Source organism: Pelodiscus sinensis, chromosome 19, assembly GCF_049634645.1.
Source record: "Pelodiscus sinensis isolate JC-2024 chromosome 19, ASM4963464v1, whole genome shotgun sequence".
In the NCBI taxonomy this organism is placed as follows: Eukaryota; Metazoa; Chordata; order Testudines; family Trionychidae; genus Pelodiscus; species Pelodiscus sinensis.
The window spans coordinates 25,935,642-25,961,374 of NC_134729.1; the positions used below are offsets into that span (position 1 = coordinate 25,935,642).

The 25,733-nt window shown below is 63.7% G+C and overlaps 1 protein-coding gene across 5 annotated transcripts in view; it reads left to right on the top strand.

The window, feature by feature from the left end:
* Positions 1–22,762, top strand: part of CERS4 (ceramide synthase 4) — a 47,858-nt gene extending 25,096 nt beyond the window's left edge. For 4 of the 5 annotated variants that reach the window (XM_075903152.1, XM_075903148.1, XM_075903149.1 and 1 more), the window contains 9 exons: positions 9,991–10,108; positions 12,235–12,353; positions 14,053–14,110; positions 15,240–15,290; positions 15,537–15,629; positions 17,424–17,552; positions 17,917–18,023; positions 19,805–19,961; positions 21,510–22,762. In XM_075903152.1, the coding sequence (XP_075759267.1) occupies positions 9,991–10,108; positions 12,235–12,353; positions 14,053–14,110; positions 15,240–15,290; positions 15,537–15,629; positions 17,424–17,552; positions 17,917–18,023; positions 19,805–19,961; positions 21,510–21,704 (1,027 nt within the window). In that variant the 3' untranslated portion in view covers positions 21,705–22,762. Of the gene's footprint in view, positions 1–7,458; positions 7,870–9,990; positions 10,109–12,234; positions 12,354–14,052; positions 14,111–15,239; positions 15,291–15,536; positions 15,630–17,423; positions 17,553–17,916; positions 18,024–19,804; positions 19,962–21,509 lie in introns of those variants that run through there. The other variant, XM_075903151.1, reaches the window with a different exon arrangement.
* Positions 22,763–25,733: the final 2,971 nt, after the last annotated feature.

Consider the following 25,733-nt stretch of genomic DNA (forward strand, 5'->3'; position numbering starts at 1 on the left):
GACTGCTGAAGTTGGGGATGGCCCTTTAATATCTGTATGGGGTGTCAGTGTGCAATGTTCCCTTTAATCCTTTCCATGCATGTATGGATTTTTTTCCTTCTGTGTGCAGAATAAATTTTGTTACGTGCACAGAGGGATGTGTGAATGTTCAGCCCCAGGAGAAATACAAACCTTGCTCTGAGTTCTCTGCTAATCGGCTGGGCAACATTGGAAAATCTCAAGAGTGGCTGCACAAATTCTCAGCTTATAAGAAACACTACCAGTATATCTTTGATGCTAAAAAAGTGGTTTGAGTGTGCCTTTGTAGCTTTGGAACCTGTTATACAATATTACAGAGTAGAAGGATATAGCTTTACATACAGGGTTGAGATACGTATTTCGCCAGGACGGTGATGTTCAGCAGATTATGAAGTTTCAAGTGATACCTTGCAAGGGATACTTTGTACAAAATGTATCGTAGTATTTTAAGTGGTGACCATAAAGCTATTGATCAGTGGTGAGCAACTTGTAGGCTGCATGTGATCCATTGGGGTTCTGTGTGTGGCCCAGGAAACGTTATTTACCATTGCCCAGGAGCAGGGTTGCCAGATTCCCTGGTTTCTGTCATTTGTAGATTTTTTTCCTACTGATATTACTAAAGTGAAATGCTTGTAAAGCAAGGGCATGCGAGGGGAAATGCCTGCAAATTGCATGCAGCACTGACAGGGAGAGCCAATCACAGCGCTGCCACAGTTCCACTGTCACATCCTGCAAATTGTGGGTGGGCAGGCGCAGGAAGCAAAACTGCCTTATCCCGGGAGAGCGCCTTGAAACGATGATCTTGTGACCCCTGAGTTGAAGGCCCGCTTGCTCGCCACACCGCCCGCCTGCCTGCTCGCTCGCCACGCCACCCGTCGCTGATATGGACCATCATGCTTATCTGAGACCATCAGTAAGAACATTTCTCAGGGTTCTGGGCCAAATGGCACCCTGTCCCTGGGGAACGCCGTGCGATAGACTCGGGAGAAGGCCTAGGCGGGAGGTGCAGCTTCCCCAGGGGAGACCAGCCCCCTGCCTCGCCTCTTCCGGGGAGGCCACACCCCCACTCGCTGCTTTTAGAGGGACTCAGTCTTGGCCAGCACCTCAGTAGAGCTTTCCGCCTTGGCTGGAGGTACAGCCTAGAGCCCCTTCCATGCCCCCTCCCCCAGTCCTGTTCCACCCCCTCCATTCATGACCTGCCCCCCTCTCTGCCTCTTCCCCACCCCCACTCATTTCTCTCCCCCCACCTTTGAAGTCCCGGGACCAGAAAAGCTCGGGGGGGGGGGGGCTGCCTGGTGCCTGCTGCGAGGGGCCGTCTGTGGGGAGAATCGTGTATCTCCCGTGCGTTTCGCTTCTCCCGCCTGTCTCACACCCTCCGTAAGGACTGGACGGCTTGTGTCCAGTGGCTGTGATTCTGCATCTCCAAGCATCCTCGCTGCCGTCTGAGCCAATCACGTGCAACTTCCCAGCGCAAGGCACTGTCCTTACCCACACGCACAGTACACAGCTGTGTACGGCACCCACAAATTTGGGGCACCCCTGGGTCTTGATGTCCACCCCCTGCCGCCTCCTGTCCCTGGTCTGGGGTGCAGCTTCCTCTGGAGAGGAGCTAGTGAACGTACACGTGACACAGCCTCTCAGAGCTGTTAGCGGCTGCTGAACCTGTGAACGAGCCGTTCTCGTGGGAACGAAGCCGTTTGCCAGACCTGCCGACCTACCAGGTAGACGCTGTCGGTTCCTGAATTTACAGCCTTGGTCGACGGGGCCTGAATTTAAACTTTGTGTCCCAGTGTTGCTGAAGATTATAAAATCACATCTCTGGGAAGCTCCGCCCGCTCCAGTTGCCATTGAGCACAGGGGTGTCAGTTTAGTAGTTCTGTGCAGGGCCGTGCACCCTAAGGACGGCCGCCTTGAGGGCGTGCGGGGGCGGGCCAGGCAGGGAACTGCCCAAGGGTCCCACTGGGCCACGGGCCGTGGGCTGGCCGGATGCAGCCTGTGGACCGTATTTTGCCTGCTCCTGGTGGCGCTGTTGCCGGTGTGAAGAACGACTGGAAATGGTGACCTAGAGGGAATGAGCAGAACCCACCTGTGTTATGGCGCAGTATCACGGGCTGGGGGTGGATGTTTGAGTGCGGGGAGTTAGCTCGACTGCAGAAATCCCCCCAGTGGGGCCACCCTGCCCTCTGCTTGACGCCATCCGTGAGCTGCGGTGAGATCTCCGCCCTGGCGGGAGCCCGGACCTGCCCCTCCTCTGCCCAGCATGGCTCGCTCTCTCGCGCGCCTGGCTGCGTCCAGTGACGTCGGCGTCAGGGGTGAGCCTGTTCCAAGAGCGACCCCCTTCAAGGGGGCTGGCCTGAGAGAGCTCCCCTGTGGACACACCACCCCTCGGTCGCTCCTCCTGCAGCCACAGCTCAGTGCCTCCCCCTCCTGCCTCCCATGCACCCACGTGCAGGACCCTGCCGTGGGTCGCTGCCCTCTGAGGCCAGCGCCCAGGAGCAGAGTGCGCCGTGCCCCAGCCACGCGACGCGCATCTCGGCTGCTCTCTTCTGCACGCCCGTGTAAACGCGCGGCTTGTGAAATCAAAGCAAGCTCTCACAGGGCCCCACTCTGGGGAGGCGTCTGCCCCAGGCCAAATTCTACCTCCGCCCTCACGAGGTGATGGAATTGCTGCTCCGAAAAGATTGCAAGATCTCTCTCTTTTTTTTTTTTTTTTTTTTTTTGTATTTTAGGAAGCTTTTTCTTTCTCCTACGCAGTGCGGGCAGAACTGTTTCTGCTCATGCTCTGCGGAAGAATCCGTCTTCCAGCTGGGGTTGCCAGGTGTCCGGTATTGGCCCGGACAGTCTGGTATTTGTGGGTTCTGACTGGCTTAAAAAAAACCCAGAAAATACGGGACATGTAAAAGGTTCGGTATTTTCTGTTTGTCTCGGACGGAAGGCCGCTTGGGACATTCTTCCCCTGCCGTGTCTGGGGGGGATGGGAGGAGTGTGCGGATTTCAAGGTGTTCAGTATTTTTTGTGAAACTATCTAGCAACCCTCCTTCCGGCACAGATCAGTGCTGAAAAGTTTCAGCCAGTTAAATTCTTCCGAGAGTCGTGAGGGGATGGATACTGTTACGCAACCTCAACTCTCGGCGCCATTCCTCCTCGGAGGCCTCAGCCGCTCGCCCTGCGCCATCCCCTCGCCCGCCCGGTCCCGGACACGTTGCAGAAGCACCAGCCACGCGCTGGGGCTGTGTGAATAGGGCACAGTGGTCACGTAGCAGTCTAGGCCCGTGGCAGAAGGGGGATTCTGTGGCTTGCAAAGTGCGAGAGGTCAGTGCCTTAGTCTGAGAGTTTAAAACAGGGGCCTCAAACTCCGTTTCCCTTAGGGCCAGTGCCAGTCCCCAGCTCCGCACCCCCCTCTGGCAAGGCTCTGGGGGGGGGGGGTCTCCACACACACACACACAGCGCACGTCTCCCAGCCCTGCCTGCCAGCCCACGTGCCCCCTCCTGTGTGTCCCTGGCCCTGCCTGCTGCCCCCAGGTGATTTAAACTCCCCCAGGTGTGTGCAGAGCCACCATGGCCTTAGGTTGGTTCGATGCAGCAGCCCCCCCACGTCCTATAGACGGGGCAGTCCCCAGACTCAGCCTGCTGGGGCTGGCCACAGGGGTTGGGCCCCCTGCACTCATCGTGGCAGCAGGAGCCACGGGAAGCGGCGCTCCGCTGCAGCCTGCTCCGCTCTGCCACATCTCCCAAGCCAGCGTGGGGCTGGGGCGCTGCTCTTCCCGCGACCGGGGAGCGGGCGACACCTGCCTTGCTCCGCTTCCCCACAGCGTGTGGGGGGAACCGGCCCCTCTGCCCCGCGCCACGGCCCCGGGAATCCCTGAGGCCGCATCCCTCGGGGAAGGGGTGAGGTGGGAGGGAGAGGGCGGAGTAGGGGCTGGACTTGGGGGAAGGATCCAGCCAGCCCCCTCGGGCTGCAGGGCTGATAGCCCTGCCTGGACCTCAGAGGGGAGCTGCCCGGCCATGAGTGTGAGACCCAGCCTCCTCCTGTGCTGAGCTGGAGCGGCTGTGAAGGGGAGACGTTGGCAAGGGGGGTATGTCGGGGCAGCTTTGGGATTGTGGTTGGGACCAGATCTGAGAGAGACTCGGGCCCTGTCTGTTTCCAGTTACACCCCATCCAAGTCAGGTTACTCGACGTGCCCCGACCCCCGTGTGGGCACGCGGAAATGGGCACGTCGCTGGAGCGGGTTGCTAATTGGCAATGAGATGAGCTCCCTACATCAGTGTTAAGAATTGCTTTTCCCGAGTTGGTGCCACAGTGACTAGCTAAGGGCCTCGCCGTGCAGGAGGTTAGGGTGCAGAAAGCAAGGCGCCCGCTGTCTGTGCTGCTGGGGCCTGGCTGCACCACCCCAGAGCCCCCGTGGAGGCTGCGTGGAGGGAGGAAGCTGCCCTTTGCTCTTGTGCCGTGCTGTGACCACGTTCTCTGGTTCCGCAGCCTGCGGGTCAGGAACGAGCGAGGGAGCCCGTCCTGAGCTGTGCTGAGGCTCTTCCCAGCAAGGAACTCTACGCCCCCTTTATAATCTGATCTCTGATCCCCACGGCCGCTCCCCTGAGCGGGATCCATCACCCTGCACTGTTTGTGGCGACAGATTGATCTGCTGGGGCTGAGGAACCTTCTTTGAGTCAGGGCCACTGACCCGCAGGAAAATCCATCGGGGGCTGCACACAAGTGACGTGTGGCCCCCGGGGGGGCGGAAAAAGACCCTCCCCACCTTCCCCATGCACACAGAGCCTGGGGGGGGCAGGCTAGTAGATGGGGGAGGGATAGCTCAGTGGTTAGAGCACTGGCCTGCTAAACCCCTGGTTGTGAGCTCAATCCTTGAGGGGCCATTTAGGGATCTGGGGCAGACCTGTCAGGGACGGTGCTTGGTCCTGCCGGGAGGGCCGGGGCCTGGACTCGATCTCAAGGTCCCTTCCAGTTCTGAGAGAGTCTAGCTCCATAGTATTATTATTGTGTGTGCTCCAGCCCCATGGGGAGATGGCGGAGGGCTGGAGAACCTGGGCTGCTCCCCAGTGCTGGGGGGGGAGCCTCGAGCCTCAGGGGCCAGATCCAGACAAGCATCCGGCCCCCGGGCCTGAGGTTCCCCAGGGTTAAACCCTAGTGAAAACCATGACGCTGGGCGGTGGCACGGAGCAGGCTGGCAAGTGGTGCTTTTCCCTGCCCGCCCGCTTGCCCCTCCTCTCCAATGCACTGGCCCCGCTGGCGATCGGGCCCCTGTTCCCAGCCCGTGGCAGCACACATGGGACTGACTGAAACCGGCCGCCTGGCAGCTGGGTGGCAGCTTTTGCCCGCCCGCCCGCTGGCCCTGGAGACGGGGCCGCTGCCGTCCTAGCAGCTGGTGCAAACTATGCCGGGGAGCAGGAGGGTGACTCTGCATCCCACGCCCCGTGCAACAGCCGGCGAAGCCGCGTGACCCAGGGCTGCTGGGCTGTCGGGCCGCGCTGCGGATTCCTTCCCCCGCTGTCTGGCTCAGCCCGGCGGTGGTGCAGCCTGCACGGCTACGCCCTTGGGTCCTGCCTGTAATGCCCCCCCGCACCAGACCAGGCCCAGCAGGCCAGGGGGAAGTTCCTGTCGCTGGAGGGCCCGTTTCCCGGGGCCCGGTGCAGGATCTCGCGCCACGTGGCTGGGAGCCCTGCGGGGCAGGAGACTGCGGAGCTGAGGGGAGCGCTGAGCCTCCGCCCGCCCTCCGCTCGTGTCAGTCTCACAGGCGGCGCCCACACTCTGCCCGGGCAGAACACCCTCCGGGGGGTCCGCTCTCTCCCGGGGGTCTGCCCCCTGCCTCTGAGCCCCCACCCCACCTGACGGCCGTGGGCCCCTCGGGGCATCGCCGCGCTCTGCACTCCCGGGGGAAGAGCCAGGCCTGCGCTCCAGACCAGCTCCACGCACGAGGGTTTGAGCGCTGAACCCAGCCTGTCGGCCTCAGCCCAGCCCGTCTGAGTCGCCTGCAGCCGGGAGGGCTCTGCCTGTGCCCCCGCCCCATCCTGCAGCCCCATCTGCCGGCCCCCCAGCAGCCCCGCCCCGGTCGTTGTCGTCTGTCCCAGTAACAGGGTCGCCCGGGCCCCTCTCTTCTCCCCTCCCCTCTCCTCCGTCCTTTGTGTCCCCCTCCCCCTGCAACCCGCTGGCTGGGGGCTCTGGGCCCCCTCCGAGCTGGGCTGCAGTTCTGTGCTGGGCCCTGGACCAACACGCTCATGCCCCTCCCCTGGTTACACCGGCAGGGCCCCGCTGCCTCCCCTCGGCTGTGGCCTGGTGGGAAGTGCAGTGGGGGGACGATGGCGCCGGTGGGGGGGGGGTGCCTAGCGTGGCTCTGCATCCTAGGAGATTTTTGGCGAAAGCAGCACGGCGGCTGTGATGGGGGATGGGGAGGTTCTGCGCTGGGGGCTCTTACCTGAGCTGCCACCTGCGGTCCGTGCCAGGGCCCGCTCCCTGGAAAGTGCCCCCCACCCTGCCTGCGTGGCTCCCATGTGCCCCCCAACCCAGCAGGGGAATGCTGGGCACGGCTCCCCCGGAGAGCTGGCCGCCGGCCAAAGGACGCTCGGGAGCAGCCCCGCAGGTGGCGGGAGGGCGGCTGCCCGGCGCAGGGCGAGGAGGCTGCACAGCCAGGGGCCAGCCACTGTGGAAATGCCCCTGCAGCTTAGCTGGGGGGTGACTGCTCCACTTCTTGCCCTAACGGGGTTTTCACGCGGCGGGTCGCGCCCCAGCACTGGGCCGGGAATGTCGGGCGCCGGGGCTCGTGGCTGCGGGGGGGTCAGGTGAGCAGTGGGGGGGCTGAGGCAGCTCCCTGCTGGTCCTGGCACCGCAGACTGCGCTGCGCCCCAGAAGCGGCTGGCAGCAGGCCTGGCTCCTAGTGGGGGGGGGGGGCGCACAGGGCCCCGCTGCTGCCCCTGCCCCGAACACTAGCCCCGCCCTCCCACTGGCTGGGAACCTGCTGCCGGCTGCTTCTGGGGGCAGCAGGGTCTGCAGTGCCAGGAGAGGCAGGAAGCTGCCTTAGCGCCCCCCCCCCCCCCGCTCCACTGCTGCCTGGTCAGCCCCTCCTGCCCCCCAAAGCCAGAGCTCCCCTCCTGCACCCCAGAGCTCCTCCCCAGCCCCACCCCCGCAGCCCACATTCCCGTCACACATTGGACCGCGACATCGATTGTCTTCAGGGGGTCACAAGAAAAATATTCGCAAGCCCCTGGGCTCACCCATTGTGTTGTGTGTGAAACGTTTCGGGTTGTGCAACGTCTGGGCAGCGTGTGCAGCCGTTCGTGTCTCACTACATGACGGGCTCAGGGCGCTGCTGGGGGAGGCGTTCTGGGCGGGGCGGTGTTCTCGCTCTCCGCCCAGACCTGCTTGGCCAGCGCGTCTTGGCAGCAGGCTGCGGCACGTTCGCTCTCCTCGGGGCCTCTGTGCCTCCTGCTGGGCTATTTTAATACGCCGAGAGAACTGGACTGCGTCCTGCATTCAAACAGTGCTCGCCGACCACCGGATCGCGTTACTAGGGCCAGGTCTGCCGGGGCGAACGGCCAAGCCCTGCGCTCCCAGGCCAGCAGAGCTAGAGCAAAGCATGGGAGACGGGCTTGTCTTTGGGACACGTTTATTCCCTCGGACTCTAGGGCTTGGCCCAAGGTTCCCACCCCCAGCCGGGCACCAGCTTGCGGGCTGGGATGCAGACCAGTTTTGGGGGGTTTATCGGCAGCTGTCTCCGTGGGCAGCACTTTCATGTCGCACCGAACTTCCCGAGAAGTTCTCCGCCACGGTGGCTCCGACCAGCTGGCTGCCCCGTCCGGCTGGAAGGCGGAGGTGAAATCGGGCACGTTGGAGCAAGGAGGGTAACTAGCCATTGGCGCAGGTCCCCTAGCCCAGAGCTTTTCAAACAACGTGGGGCGCATGCTGCCAGGCCTTGCTCCAGGGGGATCTGGTGAGGAAGGCAGCTTGCTGCCTGGCCTGGCACTGCGGGCCGCAGCGGGTTTGGCTCCTCAGCGGGGGCAGGCGGGGCACGGGGCCCTGTGCGCTGCCCCCACCCTACCACTGGCTCCACGCTCCCTGTGCTTGACTCCCGGCAGCGAGCGGAGCCGGGCCTGCTGCTGGCTGCACCCTGGGCCAGCCGGGGCTGCGGTGCCAGGCCCGGGGGATATGGCGGGTTCTCCCTCTGTGGAGTCTCAAAGTCAAGCGCTCTAAAGCTTCGGTTCCTCAGTTTTGGTTGGTTGGTTTTTGTTTTTCTCAACCAATTTTTTCCCTGCCACATTTGGTATTTTTGGGAAAGTATCTGGCAACCCTGCTCCACGCGGGGCGAGAGGAGACGTCACGCGCTCCCTGCCCCAAAGCCCTGATTGGCCGGGGGGGAGCATGCGAAGCCTCTTCCCGCCCTGCCAGGGGCATGGCTGCCTAATGGGAAGTGGGGGCAAAGGGGCTCCCAGGAGTGGTCTGGGGGTGGGGTAGCCCAGAAGCACCCTGGCCCCTCCTCTTCCAGTTTAGGCCCTGGCCAAAAATTATTGCCCAGCCCTGATGGGTCTCTCCTCCCCCATGGCCCGACCCCTGCTGCGGGCAGAGCTGCAGAGCGCTGCGCGGTCCAGGGGAGTTGAGACCCCTGACGGGGGAGCCGTGCCTCCGAGCCTCTCCCTGGGGTGGGCAGAAGCAAGGGCCCAGTCCCGGGTCTGTCTCATGTCTGGAAACCTGATGCAAAGATCCCTCCGCAGAGGAGCAAGACGCTGGCCCTGTCTAGACCCAGCACGAGAGCCCTGCTGGGCTTGGCTCTACCCACCATCCTGCCCCTGCCCTGGGTGGTGACTGGCTGCTTACGGCTGATTGCAGCCTCCGGCAGGCGGGCGGGCTGGAGGAGCTGCCATCCCGCTGGGCACGAGCTGCTGCTGCCGCACGCGCAGAGAGCTCTCCAGCAGGCCTGCTCGCGCCGCCTTGGTGGGAAATCCCTCGCAGGGCTCTGCCTCCGTCCCCTGCCGGTCGCGGGCAGCGCTAAGTCCTGGCCCCACAGCCGCCTCTGGGAGGGCGGGGCCGTTCCCTTCCCGCCCGGGGGGGCTTGCAGAGCCCGGTGCATCGTGTCCGCCCGGTACCTGGTGCCCCCTCTTGCGCGTGCTTCTTTCGCAGCTGGCAAGCCCCTCCGGAGAGAGGGTTAAAACCGGGGGCACAGAATTGCCAGCCCCTGCCCCCGGCGCCAGGGTGGTGGAATGGGGGGTCTGTCCGCTCTGCTCTGTTGCATGCGACGTCGACTGTCCTGTGGTAACCGTGTGGGTGTGACTCAGTTTCCCTGGGCACTGCACCAATAGCTGGAGATGCGGGTGGGAATTTCGGAGTGACTCACTGCGGGAGGCTGCCCCAGTCCCAGAATGTGCACATTGGCCTGAGCCTGGGGGGTGACCAGGTGGCCCCTTCTGCCCGGGAAGCTGCACAGAGGAGGGGGTGGGGCTGCCTGCAGGCTGGGGGTGGGGGTGAGTCTCAGCTGGCTTAGGACGCGGGTGGGGGGCAGGGCCTGGCTCTGGACACGCTCCCCCCCCCCCCAAGCTGGGCTGCACTGGCTGCTCCTGGTTCCTGTGCGGACCAGACTGTGCTCCGCTGGGTCCCTGGAACTAATAACCTTCCGCTCGCCTGCCGGCTGAGAGCCACGTCTGGCTGGGGGGGGGGGGGGGGGTGTCCGGGGACTGCCCCCCCCCCCCCCCCCAAGCGACAGCCATAAGCACACCTGCCTGTTTCTCTCCCACATCTTTCAGTGCGAGACCTGCCCAGGGTCTCCCGGGCTGGGATATTGCCCCCCCCCCCCCCCGAGTGTCAAAAGAGCGGCGCAGGGGGGAAGGACAGGGCCCATCGGGTCGGCTGGGCCTGCGGGCTGGCTCCTGTCGGGGGCCGTGCGCTGTCGCTGGCGGGTGCAGCCGGCACCGTGCTGGGGAGCCGAGAGGCAGCCGCCCGCGCTGGGCTCACCCCGCCGTGGTCTCTTGCAGGTTCCTCGCCCTGCCCCTGGGCCGGAGGCTGGGCTTGAGGGACAAGGTGAGACTGAAGATCCCACCAAACCCGGTGCTGGAGACGTTCTACGCTGCTCACGGCAAGGAGCCGGAGGAGGTGAGTCCCTCGCCCCCGCCAGCCCCTTGGCCGGGGCTCCTCTTGCCGCTGGCTGGCTGGAGCTTCGTGGGACTGAGCGTCCTGGCCAGAGGTCACCTGTTCGGTTCAGGCACGTCCTGTAGAGCCTCAGCGCAGGGGGCCCCCGACAGCGGGGGGAGCCTCAGCCGAGTCCCCAGGGGCGCAGGGGGCCCCCTGACAGCGAGGGGAGCCTCAGCCAGGGGCACAGGGGGCCCCCTGAGAGCAGGGGGAGCCTCAGCCGGGTCCCCAGGGGTGCAGAGGGCCCCCTGACAGTGGGGAAAGCCTCAGCCGGGTCCCCAGTGGTGCAGGGGGTCCCCGGGGAGCGGGGGGCACCCAGCCCCTCCCAAAGTGTCATCAGAAGCAGCTTGCAGGCAGGAGACGCTGCTCTGGTCCGTCCGATAGCGGGAGCTACGAGGGGATTCCAGACTCGCCAAAGCTCCAGGGGCCAGGGCGCTGTGACCCCCGAAAGCAAAGGCCCCGACTCCTTGTTCTGCTGCGTTGGAACGTGGCCTCTGCCTTGCTTGGCGGAGGCCCCGTGACAAACCCGGGTCTCTTGGGCACCCAGCTGTTCCGCCAGCAGACGCCGCTCGGTGCCGCGCGCTGTAGGAAGCCAGCGAGTTCGGACTCGGTCTCACTGGCAGGGCCATGGGCCAGTGTCCTGAGCATCCTCCCCCTAGGGAGCAGGGGGGCCCTGCGGGAGAGGAGGAGACGGTGCCCCAGCTGGGCAATTTCTGGTGGCCTTGGAGGGATCTCGCCTGTGCCAACACCTGAGCGCCTGGCAGCAGCATCCGGCCCCCACGGGGAGCATCGGCAGGGAGAAGACGCCTCGTGCGCTGGTGTTCGAATCGCTCCACGAGGGCTCGGCGTGAGACCTGCCTCTCGTGGGCTCCTTCCTCCGGCGTCCAGCCGCTCTCGGGTGCAGGATCCCACGCTAGATGGAGCCGGGGTCTGAGAGTTGCCAATGTTTCGCCCCCTGCCACTAGCACAGGCCCGAAGCAGGGCGCAGGGTCCTGGCCCCGCGCCCCGGCCAGCAATGGCAGGCGCCCGGGTTTCATTCCCCGTGCAGAGGCCCGTTGAAACGGGGGAGGGGGCTAGAGGAGACCCTCCCAGCCTGGGGAGCCCCCCACCCCCACAAGAAAAGAATCAGGAAGGCAAAAGGTGAATGGGGGTGCCGTCCTGGCTTGGACCCCCCTCGGGTGTGTAAATTGCAGGACTCCAGTTACCTGGGCCCGCTAAGGGAGTCCAGCCGAGGGAAATGCCAGTGAAAGGGCTGGGCAGAGCAGGGGGCTGAGGGAACTTCCAGAGCCAGCAGGTAAAGGTGTGAACCCAGCGTCCACGAGGGTTTTCAGGCGCAGAAGCCGGCAGGTGATCCGATGGGGTCGCCGGGGCCTTGTCTGCCAGGAGAGCTCCCCGCGGCCCCAGCCTGGCGCGTCCGTGAGGCTTGGCGATGGGCGTGCGGCCCAGGCAGGGTGGCCCGCTGACAGGCCAGACTCGGCTCCCAGCGCCCTGCGGCTGGAAGAAGGGGTTGCTGGCCGAGGAAAGGGCTGGAGGGCCCGGGTAGTCCAGGCGAGCCGTTCTGATCTCTCTGGTCAGCTTCCCTGCCCCTGCCTGGCAGAAAGGAGCAGCAGCCGCCCCCTGCCCAGGGGCTCCCCAGCGAGAGGGCCACCCGCCTGCCCGCCAAGGAGCGTGGAAGCAGGCTTGTCAGGTGCTGCTGGGTGGGGGTGCTGGAAGAAAGGTGCGAATCAGGAAGCCACGAGAGAAAGGTGCAACATGGCTGGAAACCGAAGCTAGACACACGAGGCTGCGATTTTCCACAGGGAGGGCGCGTGTCGCGGGGGGCCAGGGTGCGCTGCGTTCTCTGTTGCCTGAGGCATCCCAGCCCCGCCTGGGGATCTGTCTTGGCCGCGGTAGCGCGGAAGCTCGGGGCTTGAGGGGAAGTTACAGGAGCCAGCGCGGGCGCTGCGACGAGATCCGTGGTTCCAGCGCGAGCCGTGGAACGGGGCCTCTGAGCCCGAGTGCGGAGACAGGTTGGAAACCTCCGACTAGCTGCTCCCAGGAGCCCTCTGTCCACCAGGCGTCTGACTCCAGATTCCTTGGCTGCTTCCCAGGGGCAGCTGCTCAGCCTGGCCCAGCAGTGCGACCTGCCTCCCAGGAGGGTGGCCAGGTGGTTCCGGGTCCGGTGCAACCAGGACAGGCCCTGCTTGTCTAAGAAATTCTGCGAGGCCAGGTGAGTGCTGGGGACTGGGGGCTGGGCTCTGCACGTGCGCCCGGCCCCCCGGACACCTCCAGTCCCTGCTGGAACGTGTCCTCCCCCTCTCTGCTTCGCCACCCGCTTTCTGAGCTGCCTCCTTCCCCTCAGCCCCAGGCCTCGCTGTTCCCTCCCCTTTAGCCCCTGGACTGGCTCCCTCCGGCCTGGGCTCCTCACAGCCCCAAGCAGGGATACGGCAGCGGCGAGCGGGCCAGGACACGCCGGCGCGCTCAGCTTGTCAGGGAGCCCGTGCGGGTGGGCAGCAGGGTGAGGCTGTCCCGGGTGGAAATGAAAGCGCGGCCGCGGCACCAGGACCCACGAACCACACTCCCCCCCCCCCCCCCCCCCGAGGAGGAGCTCGCAGGAGCGCAGCTCCCAGCCCGGCAGCCGGGTGACACGGGCGCTTTCCAGCGCTGTCGCTTGCCGCACCCGGGGGGGGGGTCGCACCCTGAGCTGGAAAGCTGCAGCACAGTCGAGTGTCCGTGGAGACGTGCCCTAGTGAACCCCAGTCTGAGAGGGTTTTAGTTAATCGCCAGCTGGGCTCCCAGGGGCCCGCTTCCCCTGGGCCCAGCTGGTGGGGAGTGGAGGTCAGCCCCCTGACTGGAGCAAAGCTCCCTCGGGTGGCTCCGAGTTCCTCCCTTTTATCGCCTACTAGCCAAGCACTGAGCCCCATGTCTCCTACGGGGCCGGCACAGCCTCCCCGCTCACCCATTCTCGAATCCCAGGCTACAGGATCCCAGATCCTGTCCAGTTCCCAGCCACACCGGCCAGGGCACCAAGAGCCCAGCCTGCGACCCCCCTCCTCCCCCCCCCCCCCTCTGGCTCTGTGCCACCTTCCTGCTCTGGGTGCCCATCTCTTGTGGGCAGGGCCGGGAGCTGAAGCTCTTATATGTAACATGGTGGATCTCTGCCGCCAGCCAGGCCTGTGAGCGAGCGAGCGGCGGTTTCCATACGTCGGAGGAAGAGAAAAACAAAGGAACAGATCCAGTAACATCCTTAGTCTCTGCTGCTCCCGTTGCCTGGTGTGCCAGGGTCGCATGCTGATGCGTGGCTGCCGTGGCCCACGAGCCGGGCCCTTGTGTGTGTCAGGGTGGGAGAGGAGAAGGAGCCTGGGTTTGCAGCTGATGCCACTTCCCCCATACCCGTCCCCTCCACCAGTCCCAGACTGGGCGCAGGGGGGCGGACACGTGAGGAGGGATTGGGTTGGAGGTAGCTTGAGGGACACTTTGCACCTGGAGAGTTACAATGAGGGAATTAAATGTCCTGGCGAAGTCCTGGTTCTATTAAAGTCAATGGGAGCTTTGCCATGGATTCCTGGAGCCGGATTTCTGCCTGGGATTGGGACTCAGGGGAGATGGGGTGTATTCCCAGCCCTTAGTCTCGAAGTGATCCTGGGCCGTCTCTTCCACACTGTGCCTCAGTTTCCCCATCTGTAGAGTGGAGATGATACTTTCCTATCCTCCATGAGGCTGAGCAACTGCTGTTTGCTGTGAGCATTGAGAGCCTTGAGCCATGCAAAGTACAAGTAGTGTGTACTGCCAGCTGGATGGGTGTTTGGTACCGGCCCCGCCCACGTGCCTTTGAGAATGTCACTGTTGGAATGAACCTCTGACGGGCACCGGAGCTGCAGCCTGGCCTCGGGCGGCATCCTAACATGCTTCATTCTGTTTGTTTGTAGCTGGAGGTTTGCGTTTTACTTCGTCTCTTTCTTCACTGGACTGGCTGTCCTGCTGGATGTGAGTATCTAGGCGGTGCCCGTTCGCATCAGCTGAAATGGTAGATTGGCCTGGAGCGCTCACACCTTCTGCAGTGCACGTCAGCCACCAGCTGGAACCACGTTCGGGCTTGGCTTGAGCTCCCGTTCCAGTCTGGATGTGAAGGGTTTCAAGCAGATCGTCAATGCCCAAAGCTCTCGGTCCCCTCTGCGCGCGCAGACGGCCTCCCCGTGAGCACGTCCTGACTTCGGAGTGCCTGGCTTTGCACTTAACGTTCTTTTCTTGTGTTTTTAGTCAACAAGATGCCACACGTTTCTAAAAACAGCTGGTTGCAAAAATACAAATTTCATCCTGTGGACCCATGTGGGTCTCAGCAGGGTGGATGTACCTTTGCCACTTGAGCTAATGGCTAGCAGTAGTAGGTTGTTGTCCTCTAGTTGGACTCACTCGAGGGAAATGAGACTCATCCTGGGCCAGTGTGATCAGGAGTATCTACTGTCAGCTGAGCAGGGCGAGGCTCAGAGAGCCTGGCTTCATTTTCAGGGTCAGATTTCAGTTCTCTGGTGCGTAGAGAGTGCTTTCCCCGTTCCTATGTCCTGTGTCCCCACCCCACCCACCGCCCCTCCAGTGCCAGTCCGTATCCCTGGGTGACATGCACTGCTTTGGGCTAGATATAAAATAGAACACGTTTAGTAATGGAAGGTGAGGGGGTTCTAGGTGAATTCAAGTCGAAGAAAAGGTGACAAGCAAATACAAGTGGAAACTTGAACTTTATCTGGCAAGGTTTGGGCCCTGGCTTGGTCGTGTCTCACCCACAGCCGTCCAACATGAAGATCCTTGGTCAGGATCCCTCCCTGGCGCCCACAGGTGCTGGTTCCTTTGCCATCCTGGGTGAGAGAGAGAACTGGGGGTTCTGCCCCATTTCCATAGTGCAGCGCACAGTCGAGGAGGACTTGGCTGGCGGGTGGTACGTGGCACCCTGAGACCAACCAGGAGCAAGCTACTAGTTTCCAAACGACGCCTCCCAGGGGCTGTTCTGTAGGAAGCTCGTTCCCACCGAGCGTCGGTGCGAATACCCCGGGTGGCTTCGCGTCCCTCCAGGCCACGGGGCCGCTGGCATTCTCAGGCCCTGTGCTGTGTTTCTTTACAGAAGCCCTGGTTCTGGGACCATCGAGAATGCTGGGCCGGGTATCCACAGCAGGTGAGTCTGTCGCAGGTGGTGACATGCAGGGACGCCCCTTCCCGTGTGCTACGGGCCTGGCTGACAGTCCCAGACCCGCAGGCACCCAGAATTCAAACCAGTCGCCGGGTTAGACCAGACCTGGCTCCAAAACCAGGGAGCCCCAGGGCAACCTGCCTCCTCCCACAGCATCTGTGGGAGACCTTTCCCCGCGCCCTCGGTCCCTGGCACGTGCGTGTGACCCAGCCCGGCCCTTTGGTGTTGCAGCCCTTACTGCCCTCGGTGTTCTGGTACTACATGCTGGAGCTCTCCTTCTACTCCTCCCTGGTCTGCACGCTGCCCTTCGACGTGAAGCGCAAGGTGAGTGGCCCGGCCCGGGGCACGACGCGGGAAAAGGGTCAGTTCGCTGGCTGTGCCAATGCGCCACGGAGATTCGAAAGTGGCCGGTTCGAGCTGCCCCGCGTCCAGGCGCTGCAGCCGGGGTGAGAATGGCCCTTTCCCCGGAGTCTGAGCGGGACCAGTAGCTCACTTGCTGCATGTGTCTGCTTGACTTGGAACGGCACTTCTGAAACCAGGACGCTGGGTTATTTGTAGCCAAGCCAGGCCCCCGGTCTCCTGCCCCCAGAGTCAGGCGTCGTCCGTCGGGGCAGACACAAGCAGCGGTCGAGGCACGTACCGAATGGGGGACGCTAAATTGGGGAGGGGGGTTGGTAAACGTGTTACACATGGGGGTGGGGAGACAGCTCCAGCAGAGCCCCTGCCCCTGGTGCTGCTGCCTCCATATCAGAGGCAGCAGCGGAGGGAGGGGTAGGCAGGAGCTGGTTTCCCCCCCCACACTCTGCGTGGGAGGAGGGGAGGAGGCAGGTGGCTCTGTGGGAGCTGGTATGTGCAGGGAGCCTGCTGAAAAGCTGGTTCCCTCCAAGCACCAGCTCCCGCCTGCTCCACGCTGCTGCCGCTGCTCCGGCCTCGCCCGCTAACCGTTTGCACGTCCCCGGACTGAATGCGAGTCTTGCAAGCAGTTGCCAATGCGGGTGCTGGCGCCGAGCCAGGGCACGGTCACGCCACCGAGCTGCTTGCTCCATTCACGTACGACGCTCAGTTTTAATCCGAGTGCGTCTAGCGCCCCGCAGTGGGCGTCCACGGAGCCGGGGGGACGTGTCTCTGACCCTTCCAAGCGCGTGGGCCCTGCAGCTGCAGAGGTTTGGCTTGGAAGGGGCAAGTGTCGTCTGCCCAAGTGGCTGCTGCCAGTGGTGGCGCCGCTCGCTCTGTGCCTGGCCTGCGAAAGGAGGGCGGGTCCCAGGCCCCGGGCGTTCATTACCGTCTGGGATGTGGCCAGAGATCTCCCCGAGCGGACTCAGCAGGAGAACTGCCCTGCCCTTCCTGACTCAGAGGGAGCAACGCTTTGAAATGCAACCTCCTCCCTTCTTGGCCTCCTGACCCTGCAGTGGGGGCAGCTCTTGCCACACCGTTGCTCTGGGCACCATCTCCTTCCTTGGGCGTCCCTGCGCCCCCACGTGCCATGGGGGGGGCTAGAGCCGTGCGTGCCGGGGCGCTGCCTAGCAGAGAGAGAGACACCTCAACAGCACGGCCCAGAAAGGCCACAGGCTCGGCCAGGTCTGTGTCCATGTGGCACAGGCCTCGTGCCGTGTATGCGGCTGCAGACGAGTTACGTGTCCCAACCCGATGCAGGCAATTACCAGCCCTGTGTCCGGGACCTGCTGCCTCGACCCCCCGATTACTCCTTCCCCCCCGGCCTGACTCCGGTTGGCACGTTCCCAGGAGCGCGATAGCAGGGCTAGTGGGATTTAGGAGCCTGTCTCCTCGCCAGCCCTTTGCCAAGGTCATGTGCCAGACAGCGAGCCTGTGAGCGTCCGCCCTCTGCCAGGCCCTGACCCTGGCGCCTGGCCTGGCTACGTGTGATTCGGGCCCCGGGCGCTCTCATAGTCCTGCGGGTGGGACAGGAGCTCTGTGTCTGCATCGCTCGCCCGTCTCTCGTGGGGGGTTATCCTCCCTCTCGCCGCCATCAGGGAGTTCTCGGCTGCCGGGCCGTGGTCGTGGCCGGCTGGGAGCTGCGTCTCGCCTCGCCGTGCCCGGGGGGAGAGGTAGCTCTTGCGCTGTGATCGCCGCCGCACACTCTGATCCCTTCCCCACCAGGACCTTCGTCAGCAGGTTGTGCACCACGCAGTTACCATCTTCCTGATCAGCTTCTCCTACTGCGCCAACTACCTGCGCATCGGCACGCTGGTCATGCTGATCCATGACGCCTCCGACTGGATCCTCGAGGTGAGCGCCGCGGGGTAAAGCCTGGGCGGCCCGTGCGCTTTGGTGGGAGCCCGGGGCAGGGCCGGGGAGCAGCTGTGGAGACGTGGGCAGGACCCTGGCAACCTCCACATGGGAAATGAGCTTCCCCTGTCTCCCTCCTGCACCCTGTGGGAGGCCGGGGGCAGGGCGAGTCAGCCTGGAGGGGCGAGCGGGGTGGCCCTGACCTGGCTGCTGCTCCGCAGGACGGGCCTGTGCAGGGGGTGCACATCCTGCCTCCCCCGTGCGGCCTTCCCACCCCCGCTGTCCTGTCCCTGCGGCTCCTGCCGTGCGGCCGCGGCGGGGCCCTCTCCTGCCCCCCTCGCTCTCACTTGGCTTCTCTGCGCAGCCCACCAAGATATTCAATTACATGAAGTGGCGCCGAACGTGCGACGGGCTCTTCATCGTCTTCTCGGCCGTTTTCCTCTCCACCCGCCTGCTCCTCTTCCCCTACAAGTGAGTCTGCGCCGGAACGCGGCTCCTCGCCCAGCCTCCGGGGGGGTCTGGAGCAGCCGGCCCGGCCCGAATCCCCGGCATGGCCCTGCTCCCCCCGCCCCAGCATCGGCCCCTCCCTGATGGGGTGCAGCACGAGCATCTGGAGCCAGCCTTGCTCCCGGGGTCTGGGCGGCCGACAGGCGAACGCGCCGCCCTGGCCCGGGGTGTGTCCGGGAGCTGCTGTCTCCACACAGGCCTCCTGCGGGCAGCTCCCTCGCGCTCCCTGTCTCGTCCCCGCGTGGCCAGACGCGCCCCAGGGGCAGAGCTGTGATGCCACCTGCCCCCTCCCTCCCGCGAGAGACGCTGCCACCTCGCTCACCATCCCGGCGGAGGGAAGCGGGCGGGAGAGACGCCTGCAGGGCTGGGGGTGGGAGGGGGCCATGCAGACAGGGCGGCGGGGCGAGCCTGGGAAAAGGCGGGAGGGGATGTGGGGGCGCTTCCCCCAGGAGAGACGAACGTGACAGTAGGACCCGGAGTTGCTGCAGAACGGCCAGTCTCCCCGGTTCGCTTTCAGCAGGGCCAGACCGCGCGAGGCGCCCTAGAAAGGAGTGGCGAGTGCGGAGAGGCGCCGGCCCAGCAGGAGGGCGGAGGAGAGGAGGGAAGGTCCAGGCAAGGCAGGGGGCTCAGAGAGCAGCTGGCTACTTTCCCATGTAGACCGGTCGGTCCTGACCCCTCAGTGAAGCCACACGTAGCTCCCAGCCCCTCCAGCCCGGCTGGGCCGCACAGCAGGAGTCGGGATGGGGGAGCAGTTGTCTGTAGATCAGAGGGACCCAGCTGGCCGGCCCCTGTAGTTTGGTCTTGGAGGAAAGAAGGGGAGGATGGGCGGGGAGAGAACCAGGCGTGAGGGGAAGGGTGTGGCTCAGCGTCCCCTGGGAGCCACGTGCCTGTGTGGCCGCTCAGGAGAAGTCCCCCGTGCCGCCCGGTTGATTAGCAGAGCCCAAGCTTGGTTTTGTGTTTCTCCTGGTGGTGCACGTGCCTCGGTGCACATAGCAAACGTATTCTGCATGTGCATGGAAAAGATGAGCGGGAACGTTGGCGTGGGGCCTGGATTTTAGCAGGCGGGGGGCATGTGAGTGAGGGAGCAGCAGGTCCTGTGTCTAGCCCGGAGAGACCTGAGGGGAAAGCCCAAAGCCCCACGGGGGGGGGGGGGGGGGTGTCTGGCCAATGTGGGGAGAGAGCACAGGGTAGATTTCAAGGCCCATGTTCCTTCGGAGCAGCCCTGAGGCCTGCCTGTTACTGCTCACCAGGCTGTCCGCGCTGCAGTGGCTGGGTCTCCCTGCTGAGGGTCCGGCAGGCTGTGACTGTCCCGGGCGCACCAGCCATTCCCACCTCCGGGGACTCTGCGCATTTTCAAACCGGGCCTCTTGCTTGGGATGCCCACGTGAGCGGCCTGTTTTTCAGAGAGGCAGGGCTCCCCTCGCTGGCCGTGCTCGGCTCGCCCCGGGGGAGCCCGGTGCCGAGCGCTGCAAGGGAGCAGTGGCACCAGAGCCAGCCCCGCTGGTTCCCACCCGGCTCCCTGGCTCCAGCGGGCCTGTGGCTGCGCCGGGCCACCCGCTGGGTGCAAAGCCGAGGATCCGCACCCAGAGCAGCTGCCCCGTGCCCAGGGCTTCGCGGACAAGCCCATGAGGACAGCCCGGGCGTGAGCAGCAGGCCCAGCAGCGAGAGGTGCAGCACGAAGGCCTGGGGGCAGGGCGGGGCAGCCTGCCCTTCCCGCGGAGGCTGATGGGGGCTCTCGCCTGCAGGGTGCTCTACAACACCTACTACTACTCCATGGAGCTCTACCAGCCCTTCTTCGGCTACTACTTCATGAACGGCCTCCTGCTGGTGCTGCAGCTGCTGCACGTCTTCTGGTCCTGCCTGATTGGTCACATGATCTATCGGTTCATCCTGTCTGGCACGGTAGGGCTCCGCTCCCCGTCCACGTCCAGTCCAGGGGCCAGCTGCAGAGCCCCAGGGAGCTGTCCCTGAGCAAAACTGGCACCCAGGTGGAGACCGGGCCCCGGAGATCCGCACGGGTCTCCCAGGAATGGGAGAAGGGGAAGCCTGTCCCATCACGGACAGCCCTTTGCAGCATCGTCCCCCACCCTGCCTCTTCCCACGTGCTACTGCTACCCTGCAACTCCTCACCAGGCCTGGCCCAGGGGGCTGCCGCAGGGAGAGATGAAAAGCCTGGACTTTTCAGCTTCGGAAAGAGGAGACTGAGGGGATATGAGAGCTGTCTGTACGGTCATGGCCGGTGTGCAGAAAGTGAATGAGGAAAAGTTATTTACTTGTTCCCATCACCTAAGAACTAGGGGTCACCAACTGAAACTAATAGGGAGCAGGTTTAGAACAAACCAAAGGCAGTATTTCTTCACAAAACGCAGCATCAACCTGTGGAACTCCTTGCCGGAGGAAGGGGTGAAGGCAAAGACTATAACATGGTTCAAAAGAGAGCTAGATAAATCCATGGAGATTAGGTCCATCGATGGCTGTTAGCTAGGATGTGCCTAGGCTGGGAATGGGTGAGAGGGGAGGGATCACTTCATGGTTCCCTGTTCTGTTCCCTCCCTCTGGGCCCTTGGCATTGGCCGCTGTGGGCAGACAGGACCCTGGCCTGGACGGACCTTGGGTCTGACGCAGCCTGGCCACTGTGGGGGAAGGAAACGTTCTCCCAAAGGCACAGCCTTAGCAAGGCTCGATCGCCAGGACTGGAGCGAGGAGCATCGGGGCAGGCCCATTAGCAATGGCAGGGAGGCCAGTGTAGTGTCTGAGCATCGCTAACTGCTCTCCGAGCTGCTCGCTGTTCTCCGGTCCATCGTCTCGGCCTCTGTCTCTCACTCTGCCGGCCCAGGGACCAGGCCAGTTATCTCAGCACAGAAGGCAGCCGGGTGGGTCAGGTGGATCCACGCTGCCTGTTCCTGATCAGCAGGGCCACGTTGGTGGCTGCTTCCCGCCGCTCCCATTGGCCGGGAGCAGAGAACCGTGGCCACTGGGAGCTGCCAGGGCGGAGCCTCAGACAGGCGACGTCAGCATCCACGGGGGCGGTCCCTGGGCCGGCCCTCGAGTTGGACAGGGCTGGAGCCCGTTCCAGGGCGCGGTGCTCCAGAGGGCAGCCGGGGAGCACACGGGAAAGTCTTTGCTCAAGCCCAAGCACAGACCCGGCTGCTGGAATAGGGGGGCAGGGGGCCAGCACGCCCACAGTGGGAACGGTGGCTTGGCTGCACCCCCAGGGCGTGAGCGGGACCCAGGAGAGTTGGAGCAGCTGCCACAGGGTCTTGGAACAGAGCAGGCAGGGAGATCCAAGGGGCTGGGAGGGGCCCAGCAGCAGGTAGAAATGCCCAGAACCCTTCTTCCCAGCTGGGGCTGCCTGCCCGAGCTCCCTCTCCTCCCCCTCCCACTGCAGGACGCAGACGCGCCCCTCCCTGCTGCATCCTGCGCGCTACGTTTAACGTCTCTCTCCTGCAGATGGAACGGGACTTGAGAAGCGACACCGAGGAAAGCGACACAGCTGAGGAGGGGGGAGAACCCGCCAGGGCGAAGGAGAGAAACGGGGCCCTGCATCGCCGCAACATCACCAACAACGGTTGCCTCCAGACTCGCGGGGGGCAGCCGCCGGGCAGCACGGCCCATCTCGCCAACGGCCACGCCAAGGGCAGCTAGCCCGGGCCAGGCCGGCTGACGGACCCGTCCGTGCTGAGCATGGCCCAGCAGCCGTAGCACCGGTCCTGCTGCCTGCGGAGACTTGGGGGGAAGCACTTTTATTTTCATAGCTGAATTCCTGCTTCTGACAAGAGCCGTGTGTGGGGGGAGGGGAGAGAGGGTTCTGCTTTTTTGTGCAATAAAAGCTTCGCGCAGGGTGTAGCCTGGAGGGGACCAAAGAGAGAAGGACCCAGCCGGCGTGGGTTTAACGATGCTGTCGGCCTTGGCAACGCGCTTGAGCGCTAAGCAGCTGAGAAATGTAGCGACTGTAACTCCCACTCACCCGCCTCGCGGCGTTGGACTGGGATTAAGGCTAGTCAAGCTCCTGGCTCTAGTTTACATGACAGTGTAAGGGTTTTTCCCCCCTCCCCAGCCGAGAATCAATGAAAGTCAGGGAGATTTCCTCCGCGCCGATGAAGAAACGGGGGTGTATCCAACACAGTTTGTTGCGGCGGGGACAGAGCTCAGTCCTCCTGCTCTGCCTGAGGTTCTCGGCCGTGCTCGGTTGCTGGAAGACTGGGGCGGAGAGGGGGGTTCAGGGTTTGGATTGGGTTTTGGATCGTTCCTGCCTAGCTCTCAGGTTGGAAGAGTCGGACGATCCATGCAGCTGTTCACTGGCTGTCCATGTTTATCCCTGATGCCAGTTTCTCTCGGGAGCTGGCCGTTTAAAGGGCCAGAGACGAGCCACACGGAACATCTCTGTAATTCCAGCTCCCGGTGAGGGGTGCAGGGCGATCGCTGCAGGCTCGGGGTTTGGTACAAAGGGAATTTCCCTCCTGCTTTCTCCCTCTAGGGAAAGGGACCCAGAGGGAAGCTGCTCAACCCCATGGCCAGGTGTTTTAACCCAGAATAGTAGCTGAGGACTCTGCTAGGCTCCTCGATGATCTGCGAGCCCGGAGCACCAGGCTGGGCCGTGATGGTGCAGCTCTAGTTTCTGTTTGTTTTTATACTTCACGTGAGCCTCTTTGCATGTGCTGTGTGTTCCCAGAGGCTGGATACAATAAAGTCATTGACAAAGAGCTAACCCCGTGCAGACTGATTCTCCAGCAGGCCAGCGTGCGTTTGAAAAACCAAGCGCAGAGTTGAGTCTCTGGCATGAGGCTCCTGGGGTCCCGCTCCCCCACTAGCACTAGGGGACATAGGCCCTGCCCCCCGGGAAGTGCTCTGCCTACAAGTGCCATTGGACAGACTGCATGGGCCATTTTGAGCTAGTGCGTTCTGTGGAGCCCTCGCTCTGCCCCCAAACTCATCACCCATCCAACCCCACAGCCTCCTCGGCCAGCCCAAGCCTTCACTCTCCCTGTGCCCCCTTCCCCTGTCCCTGACATGCCCCCCCCCCCCCCCCGCACTCTGAATGCCTCATTTCTGGCCCTACCCTGGAGCCCCACACCCCCAGCCAGAGCCCTCCCCTCTCCAGCCCCACATCCCCCCATGTTGGGAGCATTCAGGGCCCACCCCACAATTTCCATACCAAGATGTGGCCCTCAGGCCAAAAAGTTTGCCCAGCCCTGGATTAGGGGCCGGAAGAGCTTCCCTCTGAGGCGAGGGTAGCGCCCAGAGCTGTTTCGCTGGGGGAAGGGAGGGCAGAGGGAAGTGCTGTGGGCCCCTTCGCATAACACGGGAACCAGGGGGCTTAAACACAAGGCAGCAGTTCTTCACACAGCGCACTCGGCCCACAGGCGTTGGGCTTCGGAGGCTGTGAAAGCCAAACTGCGTTAAAAAGGACGGGATGAGTTCATGGTGGCTAGGTCCAGCAATGGCTGAGAGCCCAAAGGGTCAGGAACGAGCACACAGACACCCCGGACTGCATCACTTGGTAATTACCCACGTCCGGTCATTCCTCCGAGGCGCCAGGCACGGCCGGGCTCTGGGCTGCAGAGACCCCTGCTCTGGCTCAGCAGAGCCAGGCCCCTCCTTACGTTCTTGCAACCGGCTTTTCCGAGAGCGTCTCGGCCGGGGCGTGGGACTTGGCAGCACAGCGGCGCGGAGTGATCCTCGCGGCGGGACACGTGCTGGGGGCTGTGGTTAGACCCTTCAGGGATGGGACCATGGGCGGCCCTGGAAGCACCTGTCACGCTCGGCTCGGCAGGACCGGTGTGACGGTCCGTCCCAGCCCCGAGGGGCAGACGCCAGCCTACGACCCAGGAAGCCGTGATGGCACAGACCAGCCCCTGCTTGCCACAGACTCCAGCTTCTGAAACTGGTTTATCCCCTGACCCCAGTCTCCTGGTGACCTGGTCCTGCCAGCGTCTTCACATGGGCCCCTCTCGGCCGCTGACATCCCAGTTCCTGATTTGCCCCAATTCCTGCTCCACCCCCTAGGTGTGACAGCCACGCCAGACATTCTGATCCCAAGCAGCCTTAGGTACCAGCTCCCAGAGAGCTCTAGAACATCTGTGTCTTGTGCCCCAAATCCCGGGCTTTGAAGAACCTTTTTCTGCGGCTCACAGACAAACAAAATAGCGTCCAGGTCGGAGCGGCAGGCGGCCACAGGCCAGGGCGAGGCAGCAGCTGGATTAGGCCACGTGCCAGTGGATTCCTCGAGCATTTCTTCACATGCTGAAGGCGTTTTCCTGCAGGGCGTGCCGCTCGCGCGTCTATTGCGCGGGGCTGAGACGGCGGCGGGGGGTGCGTGGAGTCCACGACACAGGTGCAAAACCCAAGACAACCGGTGCCTGCAGATAGTGGGGGGGGGGGGGGGGCAGAACGAGGGCAGCTGGCTTTAGCGGTGTTTATGCCCCGTCCATCTGAGCATGCTCAGTGCAAACAAGCAGCAAATCGAGGTATTGCCACATGCCCCTCCCCATATGTCTCCCGTGACCACAGACTCTCTTCTTTTTTGTTAATATGTTTAATGGGCTCCTCTGCGTGGCCGAGAAGAGGCGGGTGTCGCCTCAGACCCGGTGTCTTCCCTGTGGTGCTCAGCCAAATCTCAGCCGGCGTTAGCGGCTTCTGGTTTGCGATGGGCTGGTACCTCAGCCAGACCCTCTCGGGCTCTGCCTCAGGCCTCGTGTCGGGCTGGTACCTAGGCCAGACCCTCTCGGGCTCTGCCTCAGGCCTCGTGTCGGGCTGGTACCTCAGCCAGACCCTCTCGGGCTCTGCCTCAGGCCTCGTGTCGGGATTCTGGCGTAGGAAGCCCTGAGCATTAGCAAAGCTCCCAGGATTTTTCAACCTTCCTCTGCAACCTGGCCCCATCCAGGTTTCAGGGTCACCCCTTACCGCGTGCAGCTTTGCCTTGGCCAGGCCTTGGTGCGGGTGGGCGCCAAAGGCTCCTCTGGGCAGAACCGCCCGTCTCCCCACCGCCCCGACCGAATTCCGAAAGAGAACGATTTTGCACTGGCTGATGTTGGGGGTGCGGTTAGCTCCGCACCGCGGCTCTGGGTGCTCTGCCTGTGGCTGGGTGCTCCTGTCCGAATGAGTGGCTCGTTCCAGCGCTCCTGGCGCGATAAACAACGTGACTTATCGGGACCACTGCGCTGCTTCCCTTCTGCGGGCGATGGCCCGGCAGCCTGACGCTTTCCTTCCATCGCCAGCCCTCTGGACCCCGCGACTGCAGCAGGCCTGGGCCACCGTCTGGCTTGCCAGCGCTGGCTTTGAAACACTCGCTCAGCTCACTTTCTCGGCCTCCCGGTTCTCCGTTCGGCCTGGCTGGTTCCCATGTGATCACGGGAGACGGAGCCTCCCCCAACCTGACTCTGCAGAAGGGGACCCGAGGCCTGGAGAGTGACCCCTCCCTTCCCTCTTGCGTTGACCTGCCCCTGGAATGCCCCACACGGAATGGGGAGGCGCCAGGTTCACCCCATTAACTCCCCGCTCTGAAACCCGCTGCCTTCCTCCTAGAGCCTCACCAGGTTGACCAGGCCGGTGGGAGATGGTGGAGACCCTGACAAAGGGCCTTCGGGAAGATCGAGGCCGAGCCGTTGAGACGCAAGCCCTCTCCTGGCCATGGGATTCAGGCTTCCGCTCCCCCCCAGGGTGCCCGTTCCCCAC